The sequence below is a fragment of the Hyla sarda genome, chromosome 4, assembly GCF_029499605.1.
Source record: "Hyla sarda isolate aHylSar1 chromosome 4, aHylSar1.hap1, whole genome shotgun sequence".
Classification (NCBI taxonomy): Eukaryota; Metazoa; Chordata; class Amphibia; order Anura; family Hylidae; genus Hyla; species Hyla sarda.
Window position 1 is genome coordinate 417,561,527 of NC_079192.1, and position 26,642 is coordinate 417,588,168.

Below are 26,642 nucleotides of genomic sequence, written 5' to 3' on the forward strand. Positions count from 1 at the left end.
TTCCACAGGTAACAGGCAGTCAGGGGGGTCGCTATAGGGCAGTGGTCCTATACTAAAACTCCACATGTAACAGGCAGTCAGGGGGGTCGCTATAGGGCAGTGGTCCTATACTAAAACTCCACATGTAACAGGCAGTCAGGGGGGTCGCTATAGGGCAGTGGTCCTATACTAAAACTCCATAGGTAACAGGCAGTCAGGGGGGTCGCTATAGGGCAGTGGTCCTATACTAAAACTCCACATGTAACAGGCAGGCAGGGGGGTCGCTATAGGGCAGTGGTCCTATACTAAAACTCCACATGTAACAGGCAGTCAGGGGGGTCGCTATAGGGCAGTGGTCCTATACTAAAACTCCACATGTATCAGGCAGTCAGGGGGGTCGCTATAGGGCAGTGGTCCTATACTAAAACTCCACATGTAACAGGCAGTCAGGGGGGTCGCTATAGGGCAGTGGTCCTATACTAAAACTCCACATGTAACAGGCAGTCAGGGGGGTCGCTATAGGGCAGTGGTCCTATACTAAAACTCCATATGTAACAGGCAGTCAGGGGGGTCGCTATAGGGCAGTGGTCCTATACTAAAACTCCACATGTAACAGGCAGTCAGGGGGGTCGCTATAGGGCAGTGGTCCTATACTAAAACTCCACAGGTAACAGGCAGTCAGGGGGGTCGCTATAGGGCAGTGGTCCTATACTAAAACTCCACATGTAACAGGCAGTCAGGGGGGTCGCTATAGGGCAGTGGTCCTATACTAAAACTCCACATGTAACAGGCAGTCAGGGGGGTCGCTATAGGGCAGTGGTCCTATACTAAAACTCCACATGTAACAGGCAGTCAGGGGGGTCGCTATAGGGCAGTGGTCCTATACTAAAACTCCACATGTATCAGGCAGTCAGGGGGGTCGCTATAGGGCAGTGGTCCTATACTAAAACTCCATATGTAACAGGCAGTCAGGGGGGTCACATATAGGGCAGTGGTCCTATACTAAAACTCCACATGTAACAGGCAGTCAGGGGGGTCGCTATAGGGCAGTGGTCCTATACTAAAACTCCATAGGTAACAGGCAGTCAGGGGGGTCGCTATAGGGCAGTGGTCCTATACTAAAACTCCACATGTAACAGGCAGTCAGGGGGGTCGCTATAGGGCAGTGGTCCTATACTAAAACTCCACATGTATCAGGCAGTCAGGGGGGTCGCTATAGGGCAGTGGTCCTATACTAAAACTCCATATGTAACAGGCAGTCAGGGGGGTCGCTATAGGGCAGTGGTCCTATACTAAAACTCCATATGTAACAGGCAGTCAGGGGGGTCGCTATAGGGCAGTGGTCCTATACTAAAACTTCATATGTAACAGGCAGTCAGGGGGGTCGCTATAGGGCAGTGGTCCTATACTAAAACTACATATGTAACAGGCAGTCAGGGGGGTCGCTATAGGGCAGTGGTCCTATACTAAAACTCCACATGTAACAGGCAGTCAGGGGGGTCGCTATAGGGCAGTGGTCCTATACTAAAACTCCACATGTAACAGGCAGTCAGGGGGGTCGCTATAGGGCAGTGGTCCTATACTAAAACTCCATAGGTAACAGGCAGTCAGGGGGGTCGCTATAGGGCAGTGGTCCTATACTAAAACTACACAGGTAACAGGCAGTCAGGGGGGTCGCTATAGGGCAGTGGTCCTATACTAAAACTCCACATGTAACAGGCAGTCAGGGGGGTCGCTATAGGGCAGTGGTCCTATACTAAAACTCCACATGTAACAGGCAGTCAGGGGGGTCGCTATAGGGCAGTGGTCCTATACTAAAACTCCATAGGTAACAGGCAGTCAGGGGGGTCGCTATAGGGCAGTGGTCCTATACTAAAACTCCACATGTAACAGGCAGTCAGGGGGGTCGCTATAGGGCAGTGGTCCTATACTAAAACTCCACAGGTAACAGGCAGTCAGGGGGGTCGCTATAGGGCAGTGGTCCTATACTAAAACTCCACATGTAACAGGCAGTCAGGGGGGTCGCTATAGGGCAGTGGTCCTATACTAAAACTCCATAGGTAACAGGCAGTCAGGGGGGTCGCTGTAGGGCAGTGGTCCTATACTAAAACTCCATATGTAACAGGCAGTCAGGGGGGTCGCTATAGGGCAGTGGTCCTATACTAAAACTCCACAGGTAACAGGCAGTCAGGGGGGTCGCTATAGGGCAGTGGTCCTATACTAAAACTCCACATGTAACAGGCAGTCAGGGGGGTCGCTATAGGGCAGTGGTCCTATACTAAAACTCCACATGTAACAGGCAGTCAGGGGGTCGCTATAGGGCAGTGGTCCTATACTAAAACTCCATATGTATCAGGCAGTCAGGGGGGTCGCTATAGGGCAGTGGTCCTATACTAAAACTCCACATGTAACAGGCAGTCAGGGGGTCGCTATAGGGCAGTGGTCCTATACTAAAACTACACATGTATCAGGCAGTCAGGGGGGTCGCTATAGGGCAGTGGTCCTATACTAAAACTCCACATGTAACAGGCAGTCAGGGGGGTCGCTATAGGGCAGTGGTCCTATACTAAAACTCCACATGTAACAGGCAGTCAGGGGGTCGCTATAGGGCAGTGGTCCTATACTAAAACTCCATATGTATCAGGCAGTCAGGGGGGTCGCTATAGGGCAGTGGTCCTATACTAAAACTCCACATGTAACAGGCAGTCAGGGGGGTCGCTATAGGGCAGTGGTCCTATACTAAAACTCCACATGTAACAGGCAGTCAGGGGGGTCGCTATAGGGCAGTGGTCCTATACTAAAACTCCACATGTAACAGGCAGTCAGGGGGGTCGCTATAGGGCAGTGGTCCTATACTAAAACTCCACATGTAACAGGCAGTCAGGGGGGTCGCTATAGGGCAGTGGTCCTATACTAAAACTCCACATGTAACAGGCAGTCAGGGGGGTCGCTATAGGGCAGTGGTCCTATACTAAAACTCCACATGTAACAGGCAGTCAGGGGGGTCGCTATAGGGCAGTGGTCCTATACTAAAACTCCATATGTAACAGGCAGTCAGGGGGGTCGCTATAGGGCAGTGGTCCTATACTAAAACTACACAGGTAACAGGCAGTCAGGGGGGTCGCTATAGGGCAGTGGTCCTATACTAAAACTCCATAGGTAACAGGCAGTCAGGGGGGTCGCTATAGGGCAGTGGTCCTATACTAAAACTCCACATGTAACAGGCAGTCAGGGGGGTCGCTATAGGGCAGTGGTCCTATACTAAAACTCCACATGTAACAGGCAGTCAGGGGGGTCGCTATAGGGCAGTGGTCCTATACTAAAACTCCATATGTAACAGGCAGTCAGGGGGGTCGCTATAGGGCAGTGGTCCTATACTAAAACTCCACATGTAACAGGCAGTCAGGGGGGTCGCTATAGGGCAGTGGTCCTATACTAAAACTACATATATAACAGGCAGTCAGGGGGGTCGCTATAGGGCAGTGGTCCTATACTAAAACTCCACATGTAACAGGCAGTCAGGGGGGTCGCTATAGGGCAGTGGTCCTATACTAAAACTCCACATGTAACAGGCAGTCAGGGGGGTCGCTATAGGGCAGTGGTCCTATACTAAAACTCCACATGTAACAGGCAGTCAGGGGGGTCGCTATAGGGCAGTGGTCCTATACTAAAACTCCACATGTAACAGGCAGTCAGGGGGGTCGCTATAGGGCAGTGGTCCTATACTAAAACTCCATATGTAACAGGCAGTCAGGGGGGTCGCTATAGGGCAGTGGTCCTATACTAAAACTCCACATGTAACAGGCTGTCAGGGGGGTCGCTATAGGGCAGTGGTCCTATACTAAAACTCCACATGTAACAGGCAGTCAGGGGGGTCGCTATAGGGCAGTGGTCCTATACTAAAACTCCACATGTAACAGGCTGTCAGGGGGGTCGCTATAGGGCAGTGGTCCTATACTAAAACTCCTTATGTAACAGGCAGTCAGGGGGGTCGCTATAGGGCAGTGGTCCTATACTAAAACTCCATATGTAACAGGCAGTCAGGGGGGTCGCTATAGGGCAGTGGTCCTATACTAAAACTCCATATGTAACAGGCAGTCAGGGGGGTCGCTATAGGGCAGTGGTCCTATACTAAAACTCCACATGTAACAGGCAGTCAGGGGGGTCGCTATAGGGCAGTGGTCCTATACTAAAACTCCACATGTAACAGGCAGTCAGGGGGGTCGCTATAGGGCAGTGGTCCTATACTAAAACTCCACATGTAACAGGCAGTCAGGGGGGTCGCTATAGGGCAGTGGTCCTATACTAAAACTCCACATGTAACAGGCAGTCAGGGGGGTCGCTATAGGGCAGTGGTCCTATACTAAAACTACATAGGTAACAGGCAGTCAGGGGGGTCGCTATAGGGCAGTGGTCCTATACTAAAACTCCACATGTAACAGGCAGTCAGGGGGGTCGCTATAGGGCAGTGGTCCTATACTAAAACTCCATATGTAACAGGCAGTCAGGGGGGTCGCTATAGGGCAGTGGTCCTATACTAAAACTCCACATGTAACAGGCAGTCAGGGGGGTCGCTATAGGGCAGTGGTCCTATACTAAAACTCCACATGTAACAGGCAGTCAGGGGGGTCGCTATAGGGCAGTGGTCCTATACTAAAACTCCACATGTAACAGGCAGTCAGGGGGGTCGCTATAGGGCAGTGGTCCTATACTAAAACTCCACATGTAACAGGCAGTCAGGGGGGTCGCTATAGGGCAGTGGTCCTATACTAAAACTACATAGGTAACAGGCAGTCAGGGGGTCGCTATAGGGCAGTGGTCCTATACTAAAACTCCACATGTAACAGGCAGTCAGGGGGGTCGCTATAGGGCAGTGGTCCTATACTAAAACTCCACATGTAACAGGCAGTCAGGGGGGTCGCTATAGGGCAGTGGTCCTATACTAAAACTCCACATGTAACAGGCAGTCAGGGGGTCGCTATAGGGCAGTGGTCCTATACTAAAACTCCATATGTATCAGGCAGTCAGGGGGGTCGCTATAGGGCAGTGGTCCTATACTAAAACTCCACATGTAACAGGCAGTCAGGGGGTCGCTATAGGGCAGTGGTCCTATACTAAAACTCCATATGTATCAGGCAGTCAGGGGGGTCGCTATAGGGCAGTGGTCCTATACTAAAACTCCATATGTAACAGGCAGTCAGGGGGGTCGCTATAGGGCAGTGGTCCTATACTAAAACTCCACATGTAACAGGCAGTCAGGGGGGTCGCTATAGGGCAGTGGTCCTATACTAAAACTCCACATGTAACAGGCAGTCAGGGGGGTCGCTATAGGGCAGTGGTCCTATACTAAAACTCCACATGTAACAGGCAGTCAGGGGGGTCGCTATAGGGCAGTGGTCCTATACTAAAACTCCACATGTAACAGGCAGTCAGGGGGGTCGCTATAGGGCAGTGGTCCTATACTAAAACTCCACAGGTAACAGGCAGTCAGGGGGGTCGCTATAGGGCAGTGGTCCTATACTAAAACTCCACAGGTAACAGGCAGTCAGGGGGGTCGCTATAGGGCAGTGGTCCTATACTAAAACTCCACAGGTAACAGGCAGTCAGGGGGGTCGCTATAGGGCAGTGGTCCTATACTAAAACTCCATAGGTAACAGGCAGTCAGGGGGGTCGCTATAGGGCAGTGGTCCTATACTAAAACTCCATAGGTAACAGGCAGTCAGGGGGGTCGCTATAGGGCAGTGGTCCTATACTAAAACTCCATATGTAAAGCTGTAACCGCATATGGCTGCCCGGCCATGCTAGGGGTAGTAGTTTTGAAAAAGACCACGGCTATAGGGAGAGCAGCCCCATATAGGAGAGTGCTGCTATAGATGGTGGTTGGCATCAGGGGGGCACATCCCCATTGACCTTGGACACTCCCCATATTGTGGTTGCTGTGCATAGGAGTCTGAAGGGGACAGAGGAGTCAGGTGGAGGACAGAGGAGTCAGGTAGGAAGACAGAAGAGTCAGGTGGAGGACAGAGGAGTCAGGTAGGAAGACAGAAGAGTCTGAAGGGGGACAGAGGAGTCAGGTAGAGGACAGAAGAGTCAGGTGAAGGACAGAGGAGTCTGAAGGGGGACAGAGGTGTCAGGTGGGGGACAGATGAGTCTGAAGGGGGACAGAGGAGTCTGAAGAGGGACAGAGGAGTCAGTTGGAGGACCGAGGAGTCTGAAGAGGGACAGAGGAGTCAGGTGGAGGACCGAGGAGTCTGAAGAGGGACAGAGTAGCCAGATGGATTAAAGAGGAGTCAGGTGGAGGACAGAGGAGTCTGAAGAGGGACAGAGGAGTCAGATGGAGGACAGAGGAGTCTGAAGAGGGACAGAGGAGTCAGGTGGAGGACAGAGGAATCTGAAGGGGGACAGAGGAGTCTGAAGAGGGACAGAGGAGTCTGAATAGGGACAGAGGAGTCAGATGGATTAAAGAGGAGTCAGGTGGAGGACAGAGGAGTCAGATGGATTAAAGAGGAGTCAGGTGGAGGACAGAGGAGTCTGAAGAGGGACAGAGGAGTCAGGTGGAGGACAGAGGAGTCTGAAGAGGGACAGAGGAGTCAGGTAGAGTACAGAGGAGTCTGAAGCGGGACAGAGGAGTCTGAAGGGGGACAGAGGAGTCAGGTGGAGGACAGAGGAGTCTGAAGAGGGACAGAGGAGTCATGTGGAGGACAGAGGAGTCTAATCAGTACACCTGGGTGAACTTCAGCACAGAAGCCTCCAGTACAGAGGAGTCTGAAGGGGGACAGAGGAGTCTGAAGAGGGACAGAGGAGTCAGGTAGAGGACAGAGGAGTCTGAAGAGGGACAGAGGAGTCAGATGGAGTACAGAGGAGTCTGAAGGGGTACAGAGGAGTCAGGTAGAGTACAGAGGAGTCAGGTAGAGTACAGAGGAGTCTGAAGAGGGACAGAGGAGTTAGGTAGAGTACAGAGGAGTCTGAAGGGGGACAGATGATTCTGAAGGGGGACAGAGGAGTCATGTGGAGGACAGAGGAGTCTAATCAGTACACCTGGGTGAACTCCAGCACAGAAGCCTCTAGTACAGAGGAGTCTGAAGGGGGACAGAGGAGTCAGGTGGAGGACAGAGGAGTCTGAAGAGGGACAGAGGAGTCAGGTAGAGTACAGAGGAGTCTGAAGAGGGACAGAGGAGTCTGAAGGGGGACAGAGGAGTCTGAAGGGGGACAGAGGAGTCATGTGGAGGACAGAGGAGTCTAATCAGTTCACCTGTGTGAACTCCAGCACAGAAGCCTCCAGTACAGAGGAGTCTGAAGGGGGACAGAGTAGTCTAAAGGGTTGACAGAGTAGTCAGGTGGAGTACAGAGTAGTCTGAAGGGGGACACAGGAGTCAGCTGCAGGACAGAGGAGTCTGAAGAGGGACAGAGGAGTCAGGTGGAGTACAGAGGAGTCTGAAGGGGGACAGAGGAGTCAGGTGGAGGACAGAGTCTGAAAGGGGACAGAGGAGTCAGGTGGAGGACAGAGTCTGAAAGGGGACAGAGGAGTCAGGTGGAGGACAGAGAAGTCTGAAGGGGGACAGAGGAGTCTGAAGGGGGACAGAGGAGTCTAATCAGTTCACCTGGGTGAACTCCAGCACAGAAGCCTAATTAAATGACCAGGTACAGTGTTAAGACTCTGCCCCTTTCTCTGCAAAGCCAGAGGATTCATTGGAAATGTAGGCATTTGAAAATTATATCTTTTATGAAATGAAATCAGTGTGGCAGAAAACTCATGCCTGCCACATCGGCTAGAACAGGTAAGAACAATGTATACACAAGAATCTCCTATGTTATTTTCTTGACCTCCAGCACCCGCAGACAAATTAGATGACAAGGTGCAGTGATGAAACTCCACCCCCTCTCTTTGTAAAGACAAATGATTAATGGGAAATGTAGGAAGCACCAGCAGCCTAGTTAGATGACCAGGTGCATTGATGAGACTCCAACCCCTCTCTCCCTGCAAAGTCAAAGGATTCATGGGAAATGTAGGAAGCACCAGCAGCCTAATTAGATGACCAGGTGCAGTGATGAGACTCCACCCCTTCTCTTTGCAAAGACAACAGATTCATGGGAAATGTAGGCAGCACCTACAGCTTATTAGATGGCCAGGTGAAGAAATCAGACTCCACCCCACCCCCCCCCCCCCCCCCCCGGCAAAGACAACAGATTCATGGGAAATGTAGGCAGCATTAGCAAATCATTTCAGTGATGGAATAGAACTATTCTGGTTGAAAACTCCCATGCATGCCACATCAGCTAAAACAGGTAAGCTCAAGATACTCTACATTATTCTCTAATAATCGCCTATGCTGCACTATATAAGCAAATAATAATTCCAGAGTGCTTCTTTAAGTGGGATCAGGCACAGTGATGTCCATGTATCTTCCTCTAAGACGGTCAGATTTGTAGTGATCCGGTTAAAGGCACAGTAAAATCTACAATAAAATCCCTGATATGGGGACCCCCCGCAGCGTCACTATGGTTACTAGGGCTGAGCGTCACGTGAGCACTTCCATCCTTCCTTATTCAGAATCAGCTCCAGAGCTTCTCCCACATCCTGCACCACGTGAGATGCCACCACCATATTAGGGTCGAACATAAAGTCCCGGTGTCCGTGGAACACAGTGTGCGTCTTTCTCTCTTGTGTGTTGCTGGGCACCCCGCCCGGATCACTGTACACCCCGGTGCACACCAGGACGGACTGACAACTGTGCGGCCGCGTTTCCGGAGCTTCTTCTTTTTGCCTATGCAGATGGCGGTTATAGAGATTGGCGCCATATATGTCCACCATGGGGTTGTCCCTAAAGCAGGAAATAAGAATATAGGATCAGCGAACGCAACGTTACCCACAATCTATCGTCTCCATCACACAACTCACCCAATGGCGTAGAGCGTCTGGATAGGGCTCCTCCAGCCGCGCTCCCTCGCCTGGCTCAGGATCAGGTGTTCGGCAAAGTTATAGGTCACCGGGCTAGGTTTGCCGATCAGCGCCTCGTACTGCAATTCTTGCCCCGTGATCTTGTGGTATAAGTTTTCCAAGCAAAGGAGAAACGCGCCGTGACCGAACCTGCTCCGAATAAACATAGAATAGAGCGTCAGCGGTTAATTGCTTCATATCTAAGGGTTAAAAACGACACAGTGGGGTCCATATACAAAACCTAATAATGATTAGTAACAATAATAGTAATACTTAATAATAACAGTAATACTTAGTAATAATAGAAATAGTAATACTTAGTAATAATAGTAATAGTAATACATAGTAATAATAGTAATACTTCGTAATTATAGTAATACTTAGTAATAATAGTAATACTTAGTAATTATAGTAATACATAGTAATAATAGTAATACTTAGTAATTATAGTAATACTTAGTAATTATAGTAATAGTAATACTTAGTAATAATAGTAATAGTAATACTTAGTAATTATAGTAATAGTAATACTTAGTAATTATAGTAATACTTAGTAATTATAGTAATAGTAATACTTAGTAATTATAGTAATACTTAGTAATAATAGTAACACTTAGTAATAATAGTAACACTTAGTAATTATAGTAATAGTAATACTTAGTAATAATAGTAATACTTAGTAATACTTAGTAACACTTAGTAACAATATTAATAGTAATAATTAATTATAATAGTAATAAATAAATGGGCACTGTCCCTTTTAAAACGACTCCTGACATGTTGTAGAGCAGTGTTTTCCTACCAGTGTGCCTCCAGCGGTTGGAAAACTACAACTCCCAGCATTCCCAGACAGCCGCAGGCATGCTGGGAGTTGTAGTTTTGCAACCGCTGGAGGCACACTGGTTTGTAAAACACTGCTCTAAGCCCAAAAGAAGGACAACCCTCCAGCCATGGTTTCCCTAGGTTTCCTCCACTGGGGGGGTTTCTCCTCTCCTAAGTGCTGGAGGCTGTCCAGGCATGCTAGGAGTTGTAGTTTTGCAACAGCTGGAGGCACCCTGGTTGGTAAACACTGGTATAGGAGAACATCTTGCCTACATACCTGGGCATCTTGGCTTCGGCCATCCAGAGCAGATCCATATTACAGGCTAATATTGGGATGTGTGGATCGGGGGGGTGACCCCTCCACTCCGCCGGCCGCCCCGCGCTCAGCAGCATGTCCAGGATCAGCTGCAGGCTCGTCTCCCAGCGTACCGGTTCCCCCAACAAAACAATGGCTGCAATACAGGATGTTACATCACATGACCTACACACTGTTACACCGGTTCACACCTATACAACGCAAAGTTCTGGGAGGGACCCTCAAATGCGCAGAAACTTGTTGCTTATAAATAAAGCTTGGCCATTGAATAATGGGCATTTTCTGCAATTTCCTGCTTCGGTTGTATCTCTGCTTCCTGTCAGTGAATGGGAGGATTCTTATTCGCTGCAAAAAAAAAAATCTGTCCTGGGTCACAGTGAAAATCATGTCTGCCCCGAAAACAGAGGAAAAAGAAGATTGTTTCTGTTCACTGACAGCAAGCAGACACTTTGAACACGATTTGAAACACAAAGTTGCAGAATTAGGCTGGGTTCACACCTATCCGACGGCAGCCCAGGAGAGTGGAATGTCGGCATATACCCCAGGTTCATCTGAACGTGGTCAGCCACGCTGAATGTGCCCAACAAGGTCGGCCCCACTTTTGCGCGCCACTGGAAACCAAAAACGCTCGCAAGCGTGCCAAATGGAGTCCCTTTTAGGCTTTGTATACCGCCGACGTATTCCACAGAAATCGGTGCGAACCAAGCCCTATTCTGCAACCTTGTGCTTCGGTTCCTCATCATCTCCAAGATTTTTGCTTGCTGTCAGTGAACAGAAACAATCTTCTTTTAACTATCCAGATCATGTAATATTAATAACAATCTAACATATTCACGGGGGTCGGACTCCTTTTTGACCCAGGATAGGTTTTTGTTCTTAGTTTTTTTTTCCCCATTCACTGACAGGAAGCAGAGATACAGCCGAAGCAGGAAAACGCAGTCATTTTCATTATGCTTTATTTATAAGTTTCTGCCAATTAATGTAGAAAATACATCGTCTCACCTTCTATGGCTGGAAGCTTCGAGCTGACACTGATCTAAAGAGAAGAGAATGGCGTCACCGATATTATTCTACACTTTTTTTTATTAATTTTTTAAAATAAAACTTTATTTATTAATAATGCTTTAATACTTGATTCCAGGAAAAAAAATTATTTTTATATATCAACTGACTCCAGAAAGTTAAAACAGATTTGTAAATTACTTCTATTAAAAAAATCTTAATCCTTCCAGTAGTTATAATCTGCTGAAGTTGAGTTGTTCTTTTCTGTCTGACAACAGTGCTCTCTGCTGACACCTCTGTCTGTCTTGGGAACTGCACAGAGCAGAATAGGTTTGCTATGTGGATTTGCTTCTACTCTAGACAGTTCCCATGACAGGTGTCATCAGAGAGCACTTAGACAGAAGAGAACAACTCAACTTCAGCAGCTCATAAGTACTGAACGGATTAAAGGGGTACTCCCGTGGAAAACTTTTTTTTTTTTTTTTAAATCAACTGGTGCCAGAAAGTTAAACAGATTTGTAAATCACTTCTATTAAAAAAATCTTAATCCTTCCAGTACTTTTTAGGGGCTGTATACTAAAGAGAAATCCAAAAAAGAAATGCATTTCCTGTGATGTCCTGACCACAGTGCTCTCTGCTGACACCTCTGTCCATTTTAGGAACTGTCCATAGCAGGATATGTTTGCTATGGGGATTTTCTCCTGTTCTGGACAGTTCCTAAAATGGACAGAGGTGTCAGCAGAGAGCACTGTGGTCATGACATCAGAGGAAATGCATTTCTTTTTTGGATTTCTCTTTAGTATACAGCCCCTAAAAAGTACTGGGAGTTGTAGTTCTTGCAGCAGCTTAGGTTGGAGATCACCACCGTAGACTTTATAGATAACCCGCCAAACAATACCCTATACTTACAGCGCCCCGCGGCCTGCGGCTCACATCCACCATGTCCAGCAGGGGGTACGCCTCCCTCACAGCCTCGATGGTCACGGCGTTCCTAAAGCCCAGGCTGACAACTGTCAAGGAGAAACATGTAGGGGACAATACATGTATGGGGAGGGGGGGTCTCCCCTTTATGGGGGTCAGGAAAAGGAGGTGGGGGCTGAGTGAAAAGGAAATTAGTGGAAGCTTCTAATGCAATAGCGCCACCTAGAGGACATTGGGAAAGTCTTTTTTTTATTTTTTTATAAAGAGAAGGGTTTAAAGTAGCAGTCTCTAAACTGTGGATCTTAAGATGTTGCAAAACTACAACTCCCAGCATGCCCAGACAGCCTCCAGCACTTAGGAGAGGGGGAAAACCCCCAGTGGGGGAAACCTCTAGGGAAACCATGGCTGTAGGATTGTCCTTCCTTTGCACTTAGAGCAGTGTTTCCCAACCAGGGTGCCTCCAGCTGTTGCAAAACTACAAATCCCAGCATGCCCAGAAAGCCTCCAGCACTCAGGAGAAGGGAAAAACCCCCAGTGGAGGAAACCCCCAGGAAAACCATTGCTGGAGGATTGTCCTTTCCTTCGGGCTTAGAACATTGTTTTCCAACCAGTGTGGCTCTAGATGTTGCAAAACTACAACTCCCAGCATGCCCGGACAGCCGTTGGCTGGGAGTTGTGGTTTTGCAACATCACTGAGATGTTTCTCCACCTTGATCGGAGTCACCTGGGGTAAATTTAGCTGATTGGACAGGATTTAGGAAGACACAGCCCTGTCTATATAAGGGCTCACAGCTGACAGTGTATATCAGAGCAAACACAAGGGGGAAAGAACTGCCTGTAGAGCTCAGACACAGCCCTGTCTATATAAGGTCTCACAGCTGACAATTTTTTTTAGAGCAAACACCATGAGGGGGAAAGAACTGCCTGTAGAGCTCAGACACAGCCCTATCTATATAAGTTCTCACAGCTGACAATGTATATCAGAGTAAACACCAAACCATGAGGGGGAAAGAACTGCCTGTAGAGCTCAGACACAGCCCTGTCTATATAAGGTCTCACAGCTGACAGTGTATATCAGAGTAAACACCAAACCATGAGGGGGAAAGAACTGCCTGTAGAGCTCAGACACAACCCTGTCTATATAAGGTCTCACAGCTGACAATGTATATCAGAGCAAACAAGCCATGAGGGGGAAAGAACTGCCTGTAGAGCTCAGACACAGCCCTGTCTATATAAGGTCTCACAGCTGACAGTGTATATCAGTGCAAACACCATGAGGCGGAAAGAACTGCCTGTAGAGCTCAGACACAGCCCTATCTATATAAGGTCTCACAGCTGACAATGTATATCAGAGTAAACACCAAACCATGAGGGGGAAAGAACTGCCTGTAGAGCTCAGACACAGCCCTGTCTATATAAGGTCTCACAGCTGACAGTGTATATCAGAGTAAACACCAAACCATGAGGGGGAAAGAACTGCCTGTAGAGCTTAGACACAGCCCTATCTATATAAGGTCTCACAGCTGACAATGTATATCAGAGCAAACAAGCCATGAGGGGGAAAGAACTGCCTGTAGAGCTCAGACACAGCCCTGTCTATATAAGGTCTCACAGCTGACAGTGTATATCAGTGCAAACACCATGAGGCGGAAAGAACTGCCTGTAGAGTTCAGACACAGTCCTGTCTATATAAGGTCTCACAGCTGACAGTGTATATCAGAGCAAACACTTAGCCATGAGAGGGAAAGAACTGCCTGTAGAGCTCAGACACAGCCCTGTCTATATAAGGTCTCACAGCTGACAGTGTGTATCAGAGCAAACATCATGAGGCAGAAAGAACTGCCTGTAGAGATCAGACACAGCCCTGTCTATATAAGGTCTCACAGCTGACAGTGTATATCAGTGCAAACACCATGAGGCGGAAAGAACTGCCTGTAGAGATCAGACACAGCCCTGTCTATATAAGGTCTCACAGCTGACAATATATATCAGAGCGAACACCAAGCCATGAGGAGGAAAAGAACTGCCTGTAGAGCTCACAGACAGGATTGTGTGTAGGCTCATATCTGGAAAAGAGGACAAAAACATTTCTGCTGCACCGAATGTTCTAAAGAGCTCAGTGGCCTCCATAATTCTTACATGGAAGAAGAAGGAACAACCAGGACTCTTCCTAGAGCTGTCGCCCACCAAACTAAGGAATCTGGGGAGAAGGGTCTTGGAAAGAGGGGAGACCAAGAACCCAATGGTCACTGAGCCCCAAAGATCCTGTGTGCAAATGGGAGAAACTTCCAGAAGGTCCAGAACCATCACTGCAGCCTCCACAATCTGGGCCTTATGGCAGAAAGAAGCCTCCTCAGTAATAACACAAGGGGGCACTATTGTATTAGTTGCACTATTCACATATAAGGATACTCCTTGGCGATGTCTTCCACCGGCCCCTGACCGGACACCAGGACGCACTTATCGTGGAACTGCTTGAACAATCGCAGCGGACTGTGCGACAGGATGACCTGGTTAGCGGAGATCTGGAATTGTTCAGGACAATTACATTAGGTGGAAATACAAAACAAAGATGGCGACTTGTAACACCCAAAACCTTGGAGCCCTCATCTTAAAAACGGGCACTGTCAGATTCAAAAACTTTTTATATTTTTTCCATCTTGACATAAACATTAAACCCTTATAATATACTTTATTATAAGAAATTAATTATCTTTTTTTTACATTTTTTTTTTTTGGAAATCATGAAAGAGACCACTAGGGGTCCCCATACTATCCAGAACATAATCCTGTCCAGGCAGGGACAAAGTCCAGTAAGTGAGGGGGCGGGACTAGCACTCCTCTGTGCTCACTCCTGTCCTATCAGACTGCAGCATATAAACAGAGAGGAGGGGGTTAAAGAGAAGCCTGCAGTAATTGGATGAAAAGACCCGGCACAGCACAGCACAGCAGACTCAGGGAGAAAGGGAGTGCATGGTGAGTGAGGATGGGCTCATTGCTTGCCTCGGACACGTCCCCTCTCTGAGCAGTGGATGTCAGAATAAGTGAGCAGCAGAACGGAAGCCTCTGCATGACCTAGTGAGTAATATATAGAAGAATTTTCGCCATGATTTCATTAGAGCAGTGATTTCCAACCAGAGTGCCTCCAGCTGTTGCAAAACTATAACTCCCAGCATGCCCGGACAGCCTTCGGCTGTCCGGGCATGCTAGGAGTTGTAGTTTTGCAACAGCTGGAGGCACACTGTTTGAAAATGGGGATCAGACAACATGGAGATTTTCTCACCTCGATGCCCAGCGCTCTGCTCAGTTCTGTCGCTCTCTCCTGGCGCAGACAATTACCCGCGTTGGTCACGAACACGACCGGCACCGCCAGCTTCCCGCTGCCATCCAGCAACGTCCGAAAGGCTTCAGCCGCACCGGGAATGGGATTTCTGCCCCGGACCAACACCCCATCTATATCAAACAACAGGCCGAAGCTCGGAGAGGACTGAGAAACATAGAAACGGGAAAGTACGGGGTTAAACGGAAAACAGAAAATACTTTTAAAGGGGTTTCTGGTTTCCATTCACTGACGGCAAACGGGAATCTTCAACATGATGCCCCTATACAGATGGTATGGCCCGCTGGTCAGGATATACATGTATGTGATGCCCCTATAGAGATGGCATGGCCCTATACAGATGACATGGCCTGCTGGTCTTGACATATACGTATGTAATACCCCTTAACAGATGGCATGGCCCGCTGGTCAGGATATACATGTATGTGATGCCCCTATACAGATGGCATGGCCCACTGGTCAGGATATACATGTATGTGATGCCCCTATACAGATGGCATGGCCCCCTGGTCAGGATATACATGTATGTGATGCCCCTATACAGATGGCATGGCCCGCTGGTCAGGATATATATGTATGTGATGCCCCTATACAGATGGCATGGCCCGCTGGTCAGGATATATATGTATGTGATGCCCCTTAACAGATGGCATGGCCCGCTGGTCAGGATATATATGTATGTGATGCCCCTATACAGATGGCATGGCCCACTGGTCAGGATATACATGTATGTGATGCCCCTATACAGATGGCATGGCCCGCTGGTCAGGATATACATGTATGTGATGCCCCTATACAGATGGCATGGCCCACTGGTCAGGATATACATGTATGTGATGCCCCTATACAGATGGCATGGCCCGCTGGTCAGGATATACATGTATGTGATGCCCCTATACAGATGGTATGGCCCGCTGGTCAGGATATATATGTATGTGATGCCCCTATAGAGATGGCATGGCCCGCTGGTCAGGATATATATGTATGTGATGCCCCTATACAGATGGCATGGCCTGCTGGTCAGGATATACATGTATGTGATGCCCCTATACAGATGGCATGGCCCGCTGGTCAGGATATATATGTATGTGATGCCCCTATACAGATGGCATGGCCCGCTGGTCAGGATATACATGTATGTGATGCCCCTATAGAGATGGCATGGCTCGCTGGTCAGGATATACATGTATGTGATGCCCCTATACAGATGGTATGGCCCGCTGGTCAGGATATACATGTATGTGATGCCCCTATACAGATGGCATGGCCCGCTGGTCAGGATATACATGTATGTGATGCCCCTATAGAGATGGCATGGCTCGCTGGTCAGGATATACATGTATGTGATGCCCCTATACAGATGGCATGGCCCACTGGTCAGGATATACATGTATGTGATGCCCCTATACAGATGGCATGGCCCACTGGTCAGGATATACATGTATGTGATGCCCCTATACAGATGGCATGGCCCACTGGTCAGGATATACATGTATGTGACGCCCCTATACAGATGGCATGGCCCGCTGGTCAGGATATACATGTATGTGATGCCCCTATACAGATGGCATGGCCCACTGGTCAGGATATATATGTATGTGATGCCCCTATACAGATGGCATGGCCTGCTGGTCTTGACATATACGTATGTAATACCCCTATACAGATGGCATGGCCCACTGGTCAGGATATATATTTATGTGATGCCCCTATACAGATGGCATGGCCCGCTGGTCAGGATATATATGTATGTGATGCCCCTATACAGATGGCATGGCCCACTGGTCAGGATATACATGTATGTGATGCCCCTATACAGATGGCATGGCCCTATGGTCAGGACATATATTTATGTGATGCCCCTATACAGATGGCATGGCCCGCTGGTCAGGATATACATGTATGTGATGCCCCTATAGAGATGGCATGGCCCGCTGGTCAGGATATATATGTATGTGATGCCCCTATAGAGATGGCATGGCCCGCTGGTCAGGATATACATGTATGTGATGCCCCTATACAGATGGCATGGCCCTATACAGATGGCATGGCCCGCTGGTCAGGATATATATGTATGTGATGCCCCTATACAGATGGCATGGCTCGCTGGTCAGGATATACATGTATGTGATGCCCCTATACAGATGGCATGGCCCACTGGTCAGGATATACATGTATGTGATGCCCCTATACAGATGGCATGGCCTGCTGGTCTTGACATATATGTATGTAATACCCCTTAACAGATGGCATGGCCCGCTGGTCAGGATATATATGTATGTGATGCCCCTATACAGATGGCATGACCCACTGGTCAGGATATATATTTATGTGATGCCCCTATACAGATGGCATGGCCCACTGGTCAGGATATATATGTATGTGATGCCCCTATACAGATGGCATATCCCGCTGGTCAGGATATACATGTATGTGATGCCCCTATACAGATGGCATGGCCCTATGGTCAGGACATATATGTATGTGATGCCCCTATACAGATGGCATGGCCCGCTGGTCAGGATATACATGTATGTGATGCCCCTATACAGATGGCATGGCCCGCTGGTCAGGATATACATGTATGTGATGCCCCTATAGAGATGGCATGGCCCGCTGGTCAGGATATACATGTATGTGATGCCCCTATACAGATGGCATGGCCCGCTGGTCAGGATATACATGTATGTGATGCCCCTATAGAAATGGCATGGCCCGCTGGTCAGGATATACATGTATATGATGCCCCTATACAGATGGCATGGCCCACTGGTCAGGATATACATGTATGTGATGCCCCTATACAGATGGCATGGCCCACTGGTCAGGATATACATGTAGGTGATGCCCCTATACAGATGGCATGGCCCACTGGTCAGGATATACATGTAGGTGATGCCCCTATACAGATGACATGGCCTGCTGGTCTTGACATATACGTATGTAATACCCCTTAACAGATGGCATGGCCTGGGAACATTATACCTACATTAGATGCTGATAATCCTCGTACTCCTGGTGGTGGCACGGCAGGCAACGCTCTATGGGGGTGGCTGGATAGGAATCTCTTCTTCACCAGTCTGGCGATAACCCGCTGCCAACCAACAAGGGCGACCATTGTCTAGGAAACTGCAAAGTGGAGAATAAACAACCATCAATATCCAGTGCAAGACTTTATAAGGCTGGGTTCACTACGATTTTCAAATACGGTAACCGTATACGGTTTTCTGCAAAAAAACGTATACGACAGTATCCAAAACCGTATGCATAGAGCATGCATTGTAAACCGTATTCCAAATGTTGTGTACGGTTGCATCCGTTTTGCCTCGGATACGGTTTTGCAGATTTTTCAACTGTAGGCAAAAACGCTGTCGACCACGTTTTTGCCTCCGGTTGGAAAACCGTATGCGAACCGTACGCGGTTCTTTTAACATTGCTGTCTATAAGAACCGTACACAGAATTTCAGAATACGGTTGCACACGGTTTTTCTAATCCGTTTTTTGGAGTTGACACATGCGCAGAAGGAATTTCAATAGAACAATAGTAACTTTATTAAATTGCTTGAAAACTAATTCCAACAAAATAGCAAAACCGTGGGCAAAAACGGATGCAAACAGAAAGAACCGTACATATGTTTTGGAACCGTATACGGGGAAAAAACGTATTTGGAGTCATACGGTTGTATACGATTGCATATGGTTTTTGCCATACGTTTTTTAGCGGAAAACCGTATACGGTAACCGTATTTGAAAAACGTAGTGTGAACCCAGCTTAACAAACCACTGATACTGACCGGTACTACTATAATGCATCACTCCTGATAGACCGATACTACTATAATACATCACTCCTGATAGACCGATACTACTATAATACATCACTCCTGATAGACCGGTACTACTATAATGCATCACTCCTGATAGACAGGTACTACTATAATGCTTCACTCCTGATAGACCGGTACTATAATACATCACTCCTGATAGACCGGTACTACTATAATACATCACTCCTGATAGACCGATACTACTATAATACATCACTCCTGATAGACCGGTACTACTATAATACATCACTCCTGATAGACCGGTACTACTATAATGCATCACTCCTGATAGACAGGTACTACTATAATGCATCACTCCTGATAGACCGGTACTACTATAATGCATCACTCCTGATAGACCGGTAGTACTATAATACATCACTCCTGATAGACCGGTACTACTATAATACATCACTCCTGATAGACCGGTACTACTATAATGCATCACTCCTGATAGACAGGTACTACTATAATGCATCACTCCTGATAGACCGGTACTACTATAATGCATCACTCCTGATAGACCGGTACTATAATACATCACTCCTGATAGACCAGTACTACTATAATACATCACTCCTGATAGACAGGTACTACTATAATGCATCACTCCTGATAGACCGGTACTACTATAATGCATCACTCCTGATAGACCGGTACTACTATAATACATCACTCCTGATAGACCGGTACTATAATACATCACTCCTGATAGACCAGTACTACTATAATACATCACTCCTGATAGACAGGTACTACTATAATGCATCACTCCTGATAGACCGATACTACTATAATACATCACTCCTGATAGACCGATACTACTATAATACATCACTCCTGATAGACCGGTACTACTATAATGCATCACTCCTGATAGACAGGTACTACTATAATGCATCACTCCTGATAGACCGGTACTACTATAATGCATCACTCCTGATAGACCGGTACTACTATAATACATCACTCCTGATAGACCGGTACTACTATAATACATCACTCCTGATAGACAGGTACTACTATAATGCATCACTCCTGATAGACCGGTACTACTATAATGCATCACTCCTGATAGACCGGTACTATAATACATCACTCCTGATAGACCAGTACTACTATAATACATCACTCCTGATAGACCGGCACTACTATAATACATCACTCCTGATAGACAGGTACTACTATAATACATCACTCCTGATAGACAGGTACTACTATAATACATCACTCCTGATAGACAGGTACTACTATAATACATCACTCTTGATAGGAAGGTACTACTATAATACATCACTCCTGATAGACAGGTACTACTATAATACATCACTCCTGATAGACCGGTACTACTATAATACATCACTCCTGATAGACCGGTACTACTATAATACATCACTCCTGATAGACCGGTACTACTATAATACATCACTCCTGATAGACCGGTAGTACTATAATACATCATTCCTGATAGACCGGTAGTACTATAATACATCACTCCTGATAGACCGGTACTACTATAATACATCACTCCTGATAGACCGATACTACTATAATACATCACTCCTGATAGACCGATACTACTATAATACATCACTCCTGATAGACCGGTACTACTATAATGCATCACTCCTGATAGACCGGTACTACTATAATGCATCACTCCTGATAGACCGGTAGTACTATAATGCATCACTCCTGATAGACCGGTAGTACTATAATACATCACTCCTGATAGACCGGTACTTCTATAATACATCACTCCTGATAGACCGGTACTACTATAATACATCACCCCAGATAGACTGATACTACTATAATACATCACTCCTGATAGACTGATACTACTATAATACATCACTCCTGATAGACTGATACTACTATAATACATCACTCCTGATAGACCGATACTACTATAATACATCACTCCTGATAGACCGGTACTACTATAATGCATCACTCCTGATAGACCGGTAGTACTATAATGCATCACTCCTGATAGACCGGTAGTACTATAATACATCACTCCTGATAGACCGGTACTACTATAATACATCACTCCTGATAGACCGGTACTACTATAATACATCACTCCTGATAGACCGGTACTACTATAATACATCACTCCTGATAGACCGGTACTACTATAATACATCACTCCTGATAGACCGGTACTACTATAATACATCACTCCTGATAGACCGGTACTACTATAATACATCACCCCAGATAGACTGATACTACTATAATACATCACTCCTGATAGACTGATACTACTATAATACATCACTCCTGATAGACTGATACTACTATAATACATCACTCCTGATAGACTGATACTACTATAATACGTCACTCCTGATAGACTGATACTACTATAATACGTCCCTTCTGATGGACTGATACTACTATAATACGTCCCTTCTGATGGACTGATACTACTATAATACATCACTCCTGATGGACTGATACTACTATAATACGTCCCTTCTGATAGACTGATACTACTATAATACGTCCCTTCTGATGGACTGATACTACTATAATACATCACTCCTGATAGACTGATACTACTATAATACATCACTCCTGATGGACTGATACTACTATAATACGTCCCTTCTGATAGACTGATACTACTATAATACGTCCCTTCTGATGGACTGATACTACTATAATACGTCCCTTCTGATAGACTGATACTACTATAATACATCACTCCTGATAGACTGATACTACTATAATACATCACTCCTGATAGACTGATACTACTATAATACGTCCCTTCTGATGGACTGATACTACTATAATACATCACTCCTGATAGACTGATACTACTATAATACATCACTCCTGATAGACTGATACTACTATAATACATCACTCCTGATAGACTGATACTACTATAATTCATCACTCCTGATAGACTTATACTACTATAATACATCACTCCTGATAGACTGATACTACTATAATACGTCCCTTCTGATGGACTGATACTACTATAATACGTCCCTTCTGATAGACTGATACTACTATAATACATCACTCCTGATAGACCGATACTACTATAATACATCACTCCTGATAGACTGATACTACTATAATACATCACTCCTGATGGACTGATACTACTATAATACGTCCCTTCTGATAGACTGATACTACTATAATACGTCCCTTCTGATAGACTGATACTACTATAATACGTCCCTTCTGATGGACTGATACTACTATAATACGTCCCTTCTGATAGACTGATACTACTATAATACGTCCCTTCTGATAGACTGGCACCACTATAATAACTCACCAGATCGGAAGAAACCACAACCGGTACCGGGAGAATATAAACTATAACCGGATCATAAACATGTGATAGATCCCGATATGACTCTGTCCTCGGTTCCTTCATGTTTCCGGAGACCACACATCCTCACTGTCTATGGGAATGTCTCACACAATATGTCTGCCGCGGGGAAGACAGGGGAGTCCAACTCTGCGCGTCCTCTACCGGAGAGGTGACGTCACTGCCAGAGGCGGGGTTTTTATAACGACCTCGGGAGGAGGCAGAGGAGACGTCTGAGGTAAAACGAAAGTAAAACCTCCCTGGCTCTGTGAAGAGAAGAGGACGGGGATTTTTAGGTGACTTCCTCTAAATATGGCCGCCTCTTATTACCCATTGTGCCTTATGGTCAGACACTTCTGCTTTTGGTGTAAACATACAATATAGCTTACAATTTCCGTAGGTATTTTATAAGGTTATTTTATGCTTACAGGTATTGTGCCATTATTGTTCTAGTAATTGTTTCTGTTCGTTTTTATATAGCCATAGAGATTTATCCATAACTTACACATAAACACCATAAATTTGGCGCGGATTGTTGCGTCATATTTTTGGCGCATTGAGCAGAGTAAATTCTAAATTGGTACAACAATTGACTGACCTTCGGGCTCCCGGCCAACAGTAAAAAGAGTCAGGGCCCCTTTGGTTTAATCCGTGCACAGAGGCAGGACAATGGTTGCCAACACACAGCAAGGGCTATAGGCATCCAACAGTATGGTGTCCATTTTAGGACATCGTCAGTCGTCAGCCGTACCTCCGTCAGGCATATCAGCGTCCCGCCTCCTCCCTCGGACCAATCGTTGTCAGCCACAACTACGTCCTCTGTCAGGTAAAACAGCGTCCCGCTTCCTCCCTTGGACCAATCTTCGTCAGCCGCAACTCCGTCCTCTGTCAGGAAAAACAGCATCCCGCCTCCTCCCTTGGACCAATCGCCATCAGTCGTCAGCCGCAACTCCGTCTACTTCAGGCAAAACAGCATCCCGCCTCCTCCCTTGGACCAATCGGCGTCAGTCGTCAGCCTCAACTGTCCTCTGTCAGGCGAAACTGCGTCCCGCCTCCTCCCTCACACCAATCGCTGTCATCCATCAGCCACAATCCGAAAGTCCCTCATCCAAAACGCCGTCATGCCTCAGACGATTCTCCCTCAGACGCAACTTTTGACAGAGTTTTGGATGAGAGACTTTAGGATGACAAAGGAGGGAGGAGGGAGTTGCGGTTGTTGCCTGGCGGAGATTGGTCTGAGAGACTTTAGGATGACAGTTTTGGATGAGAGACTTTAGGAGGACAAAAGATGTAGTTGGGGCTGATGCCTGACAGAGATTGGTCCGAGGGAGGAGGCGGGACGCTGTTTTGCCTGACGACTGACTATATCCTAAAGTGGACACCGTACAACAGGGTACTAAAGCCTCCTTGTTTCTCAACCGTATCTCGTCTTGAATCTAGGCTGGAGGCACCCAACAGGGTAGTAGAGCCTCCACGTATCCCAACCGTATCTGATCTTGTATCCAGGCAAGAAGTGCCCAACAGGATACTAGAGCCGTCATGTATCCCAACTGTATCTCATCTTGTATCCAGGATAGAGGCACCCAACAGGATCGTAGAACCTCCATGTATCCCCACTGTATCTCATCTTGTATCTAGGCTAGAGGCACCCAACAGGATCGTAGAGCCTTCATATATCCCAACTGTATCTCCTCTTGTATCCAGGCTAGAGGCACCCAACAGGATCGTAGAGCCTTCATATATCCCAACTGTATCTCCTCTTGTATCCAGGCTAGAGGCACCCAACAGGATTGTAGAGCCTTCATATATTCCCACTGTAGCTCATCTTGTAGCCAGGCTAGAGGCATCCAACAGGTTCTTAGAGCCTCCACATATCCCAACCGTATCTCCTCTTGTATCCAGGCTAGAGGCACCCAACAGGATCGTAGAGCCTTCATATATCCCAACTGTATCTCCTCTTGTATCCTGGCTTGAGGCAGCCAACAGGATCGTAGAGCCTTCATATATCCCAACTGTATCTCCTCTTGTATCCAGGCTAGAGGCGCCCAACAAGATACTAAAGCCTTCATGTATCTCAACGGTATCTCATATTGTATCCAGGCTAGAGGCACCCAACAGGATCGTAGAGCCTTCATATATCCCAACTGTATCTCCTCTTGTATCCAGGCTAGAGGCACCCAACAAGATACTAAAGCCTTCATGTATCCCAACGGTATCTCATCTTGTAGCCAGGCTAGAGGCACCCAACAAGATACTAAAGCCTCCATGTATCCCGACGGTATCTCAACTTGTATCCAGGCTAGAGGCACCCAACAGGTTCGTAGAGCCTCCACATATCCCAACCGTATCTCATCTTGTATCTAGGTTAGAGGGCCCCAACAGGGTACTAGATCCTTCATGTATCCCTACTGGATCTCATCTTGTAGGGAGCAGTTTGTATTCACACCATAGAAATTATATATACAACAGGTCAATAGAAATATTTAATTACCGCTAATAAATTTCTGCCTAACCAATGTGGACCCCCTAACAGATATTGTGTAGGGTGGGCGTGTGATTTAATATTCTACCACTTTGAGGACACAGCCAATTTCATTCTTGCGTTTTCGTATTTTCTTTTTTGCCTTCTATTAGACAAAACTCTTATTTTTCCATCCATAGACCCAGAGGAGGGCTTGTTGGTTTTTTCTTGCAAAACCAATTGTACTTTATAATGACATCTTTTATTTTACCCTATAAGTATGGCGCAACCAAAAAAATATTATTTTGTGGGGAAAATAAGAAGAAAAACACAATTTTGGAAGTTTCGTTTTTGCACAGTGCACTTTATGGTAAAACGGCCATGTTTTTTTATTCTGAGGGTCAATACAATTAAAATTATCCCCTTGGTTACAGCTTTATTATTATTTAAAAAGAAAAAACTTTTTAACAAAATTATTATGTTTAAAATCGCCCTAGTCTGACCCCTATAACTTTATAATTTTTCTGTTTATTTATCTGTATGAGGCTCATTTTTAGTGTTGTGACCTATAGTTTTTATTGGTTCCACTTTGCATATATATGTGACTTTTTGATCGCTTTTTATTTCATTTTCTGGGATGTTGGTTACAAGTGTGTGAATGAACCCTAAAACATAAAATATTCACTTTAGCCCTTAAATTTGGACCCTTTGGGTATTATTATATAGTAAGGAGCACAGAGGGGGGAGGGCATTATTATACAGTAAAGAACACAGAGGGGGGGGGCATTATTATACAGTAAGGAGCACAGAGGGGGCATTATTATACAGTACGGAGCACAGAGGGGGCATTATTATACAGTACGGAGCACAGGGGGGGGCATTATTATACAGTAAGGAGCACAGAGGGGGGGCATTATTATACAGTAAGGAGCACAGAGGGGGCATTATTATACAGTACGGAGCACAGAGGGGGCATTATTATACAGTACGGAGCACAGGGGGGGGCATTATTATACAGTAAGGAGCACAGAGGGGGGGCATTATTATACAGTAAGGAGCACAGAGGGGGGCATTATTATATAGTAAGGAGCACAGAGGGGGGCATTATTATACAGTAAGGAGCACAGAGGGGGGGCATTATTATACAGTAAGGAGCACAGAGGGGGGCATTATTATATAGTAAGGAGCACAGAGGGGGGCATTATTATACAGTAAGGAGCACAGAGGGGGCATTATTATACAGTAAGGAGCATAGAGGGGGCATTATTATACAGTAAGGAGCACAGAGGGGCATTACTATACAGTAAGGAGCACAGAGGGGGCATTATTATACAGTAAGGAGCACAGAGGGGGGCATTATTATACAGTAAGAAGCACAGAGGAGGGCATTATCATACAGTAAGGAGCACAGAGGGGGGCATTATTATACAGTAAGGAGCACAGAGGGGGGCATTATTATACAGTAAGGAGCACAGAGGGGCATTACTATACAGTAAGGAGCACAGAGGGGGGCATTATTATACAGTAAGGAGCACAGAGGGGGGCATTATTATACAGTAAGAAGCACAGAGGAGGGCATTATTATACAGTAAGGAGCACAGAGGGGGGCATTATTATACAGTAAGGAGCACAGAGGGGGGCATTATTATACAGTAAGGAGCGCAGAGGGGGCATTATTATATAGTAAGGA

General features: G+C 46.4%; 1 protein-coding gene and 1 long non-coding RNA gene across 5 annotated transcripts in view; one reads left to right on the forward strand and one right to left on the reverse strand.

The window, feature by feature from the left end:
• Positions 1–8,143: 8,143 nt before the first annotated feature.
• Positions 8,144–22,670, reverse strand: HDHD5 (haloacid dehalogenase like hydrolase domain containing 5). Its single transcript, XM_056517904.1, has 9 exons — positions 22,456–22,670; positions 18,308–18,447; positions 15,262–15,465; positions 14,391–14,503; positions 11,967–12,060; positions 11,058–11,091; positions 10,017–10,191; positions 8,879–9,067; positions 8,144–8,801 (listed from the first exon to the last, which is right to left on the reverse strand). The coding sequence occupies exons 2-9, from the start codon at positions 18,434–18,436 to the stop codon at positions 8,486–8,488; spliced, it is 1,254 nt and encodes a 417-aa protein (XP_056373879.1). The 5' UTR covers positions 18,437–18,447; positions 22,456–22,670; the 3' UTR covers positions 8,144–8,485.
• A 98-nt stretch (positions 22,671–22,768) lies between these two features.
• The window catches only part of LOC130267744 (uncharacterized), a 46,377-nt gene continuing 42,503 nt past the window's right edge, over positions 22,769–26,642 (forward strand). For all 4 annotated transcript variants that reach the window (XR_008843269.1, XR_008843268.1, XR_008843267.1 and 1 more), the window contains exon 1: positions 22,769–22,887. This is a non-coding gene — a long non-coding RNA (uncharacterized LOC130267744). The remainder of the gene's footprint in view (positions 22,888–26,642) is intronic.

Bases quoted from the DNA above. Each gene is read 5' to 3' on its own strand.
- HDHD5 (XM_056517904.1), bottom strand. From the start codon at position 18,436: ATGGTCGCCCTTGTTGGTTGGCAGCGGGTTATCGCCAGACTGGTGAAG. The intron at 11,092-11,966 runs GTAAGTATAGGG...TCTTCTCTTTAG, and splicing joins GCCGCAGGCCGCGGGGCGCT to ATCAGTGTCAGCTCGAAGCT. The intron at 8,802-8,878 runs GTGAGTTGTGTG...TTCCTGCTTTAG, and splicing joins CAGACGCTCTACGCCATTGG to GGACAACCCCATGGTGGACA.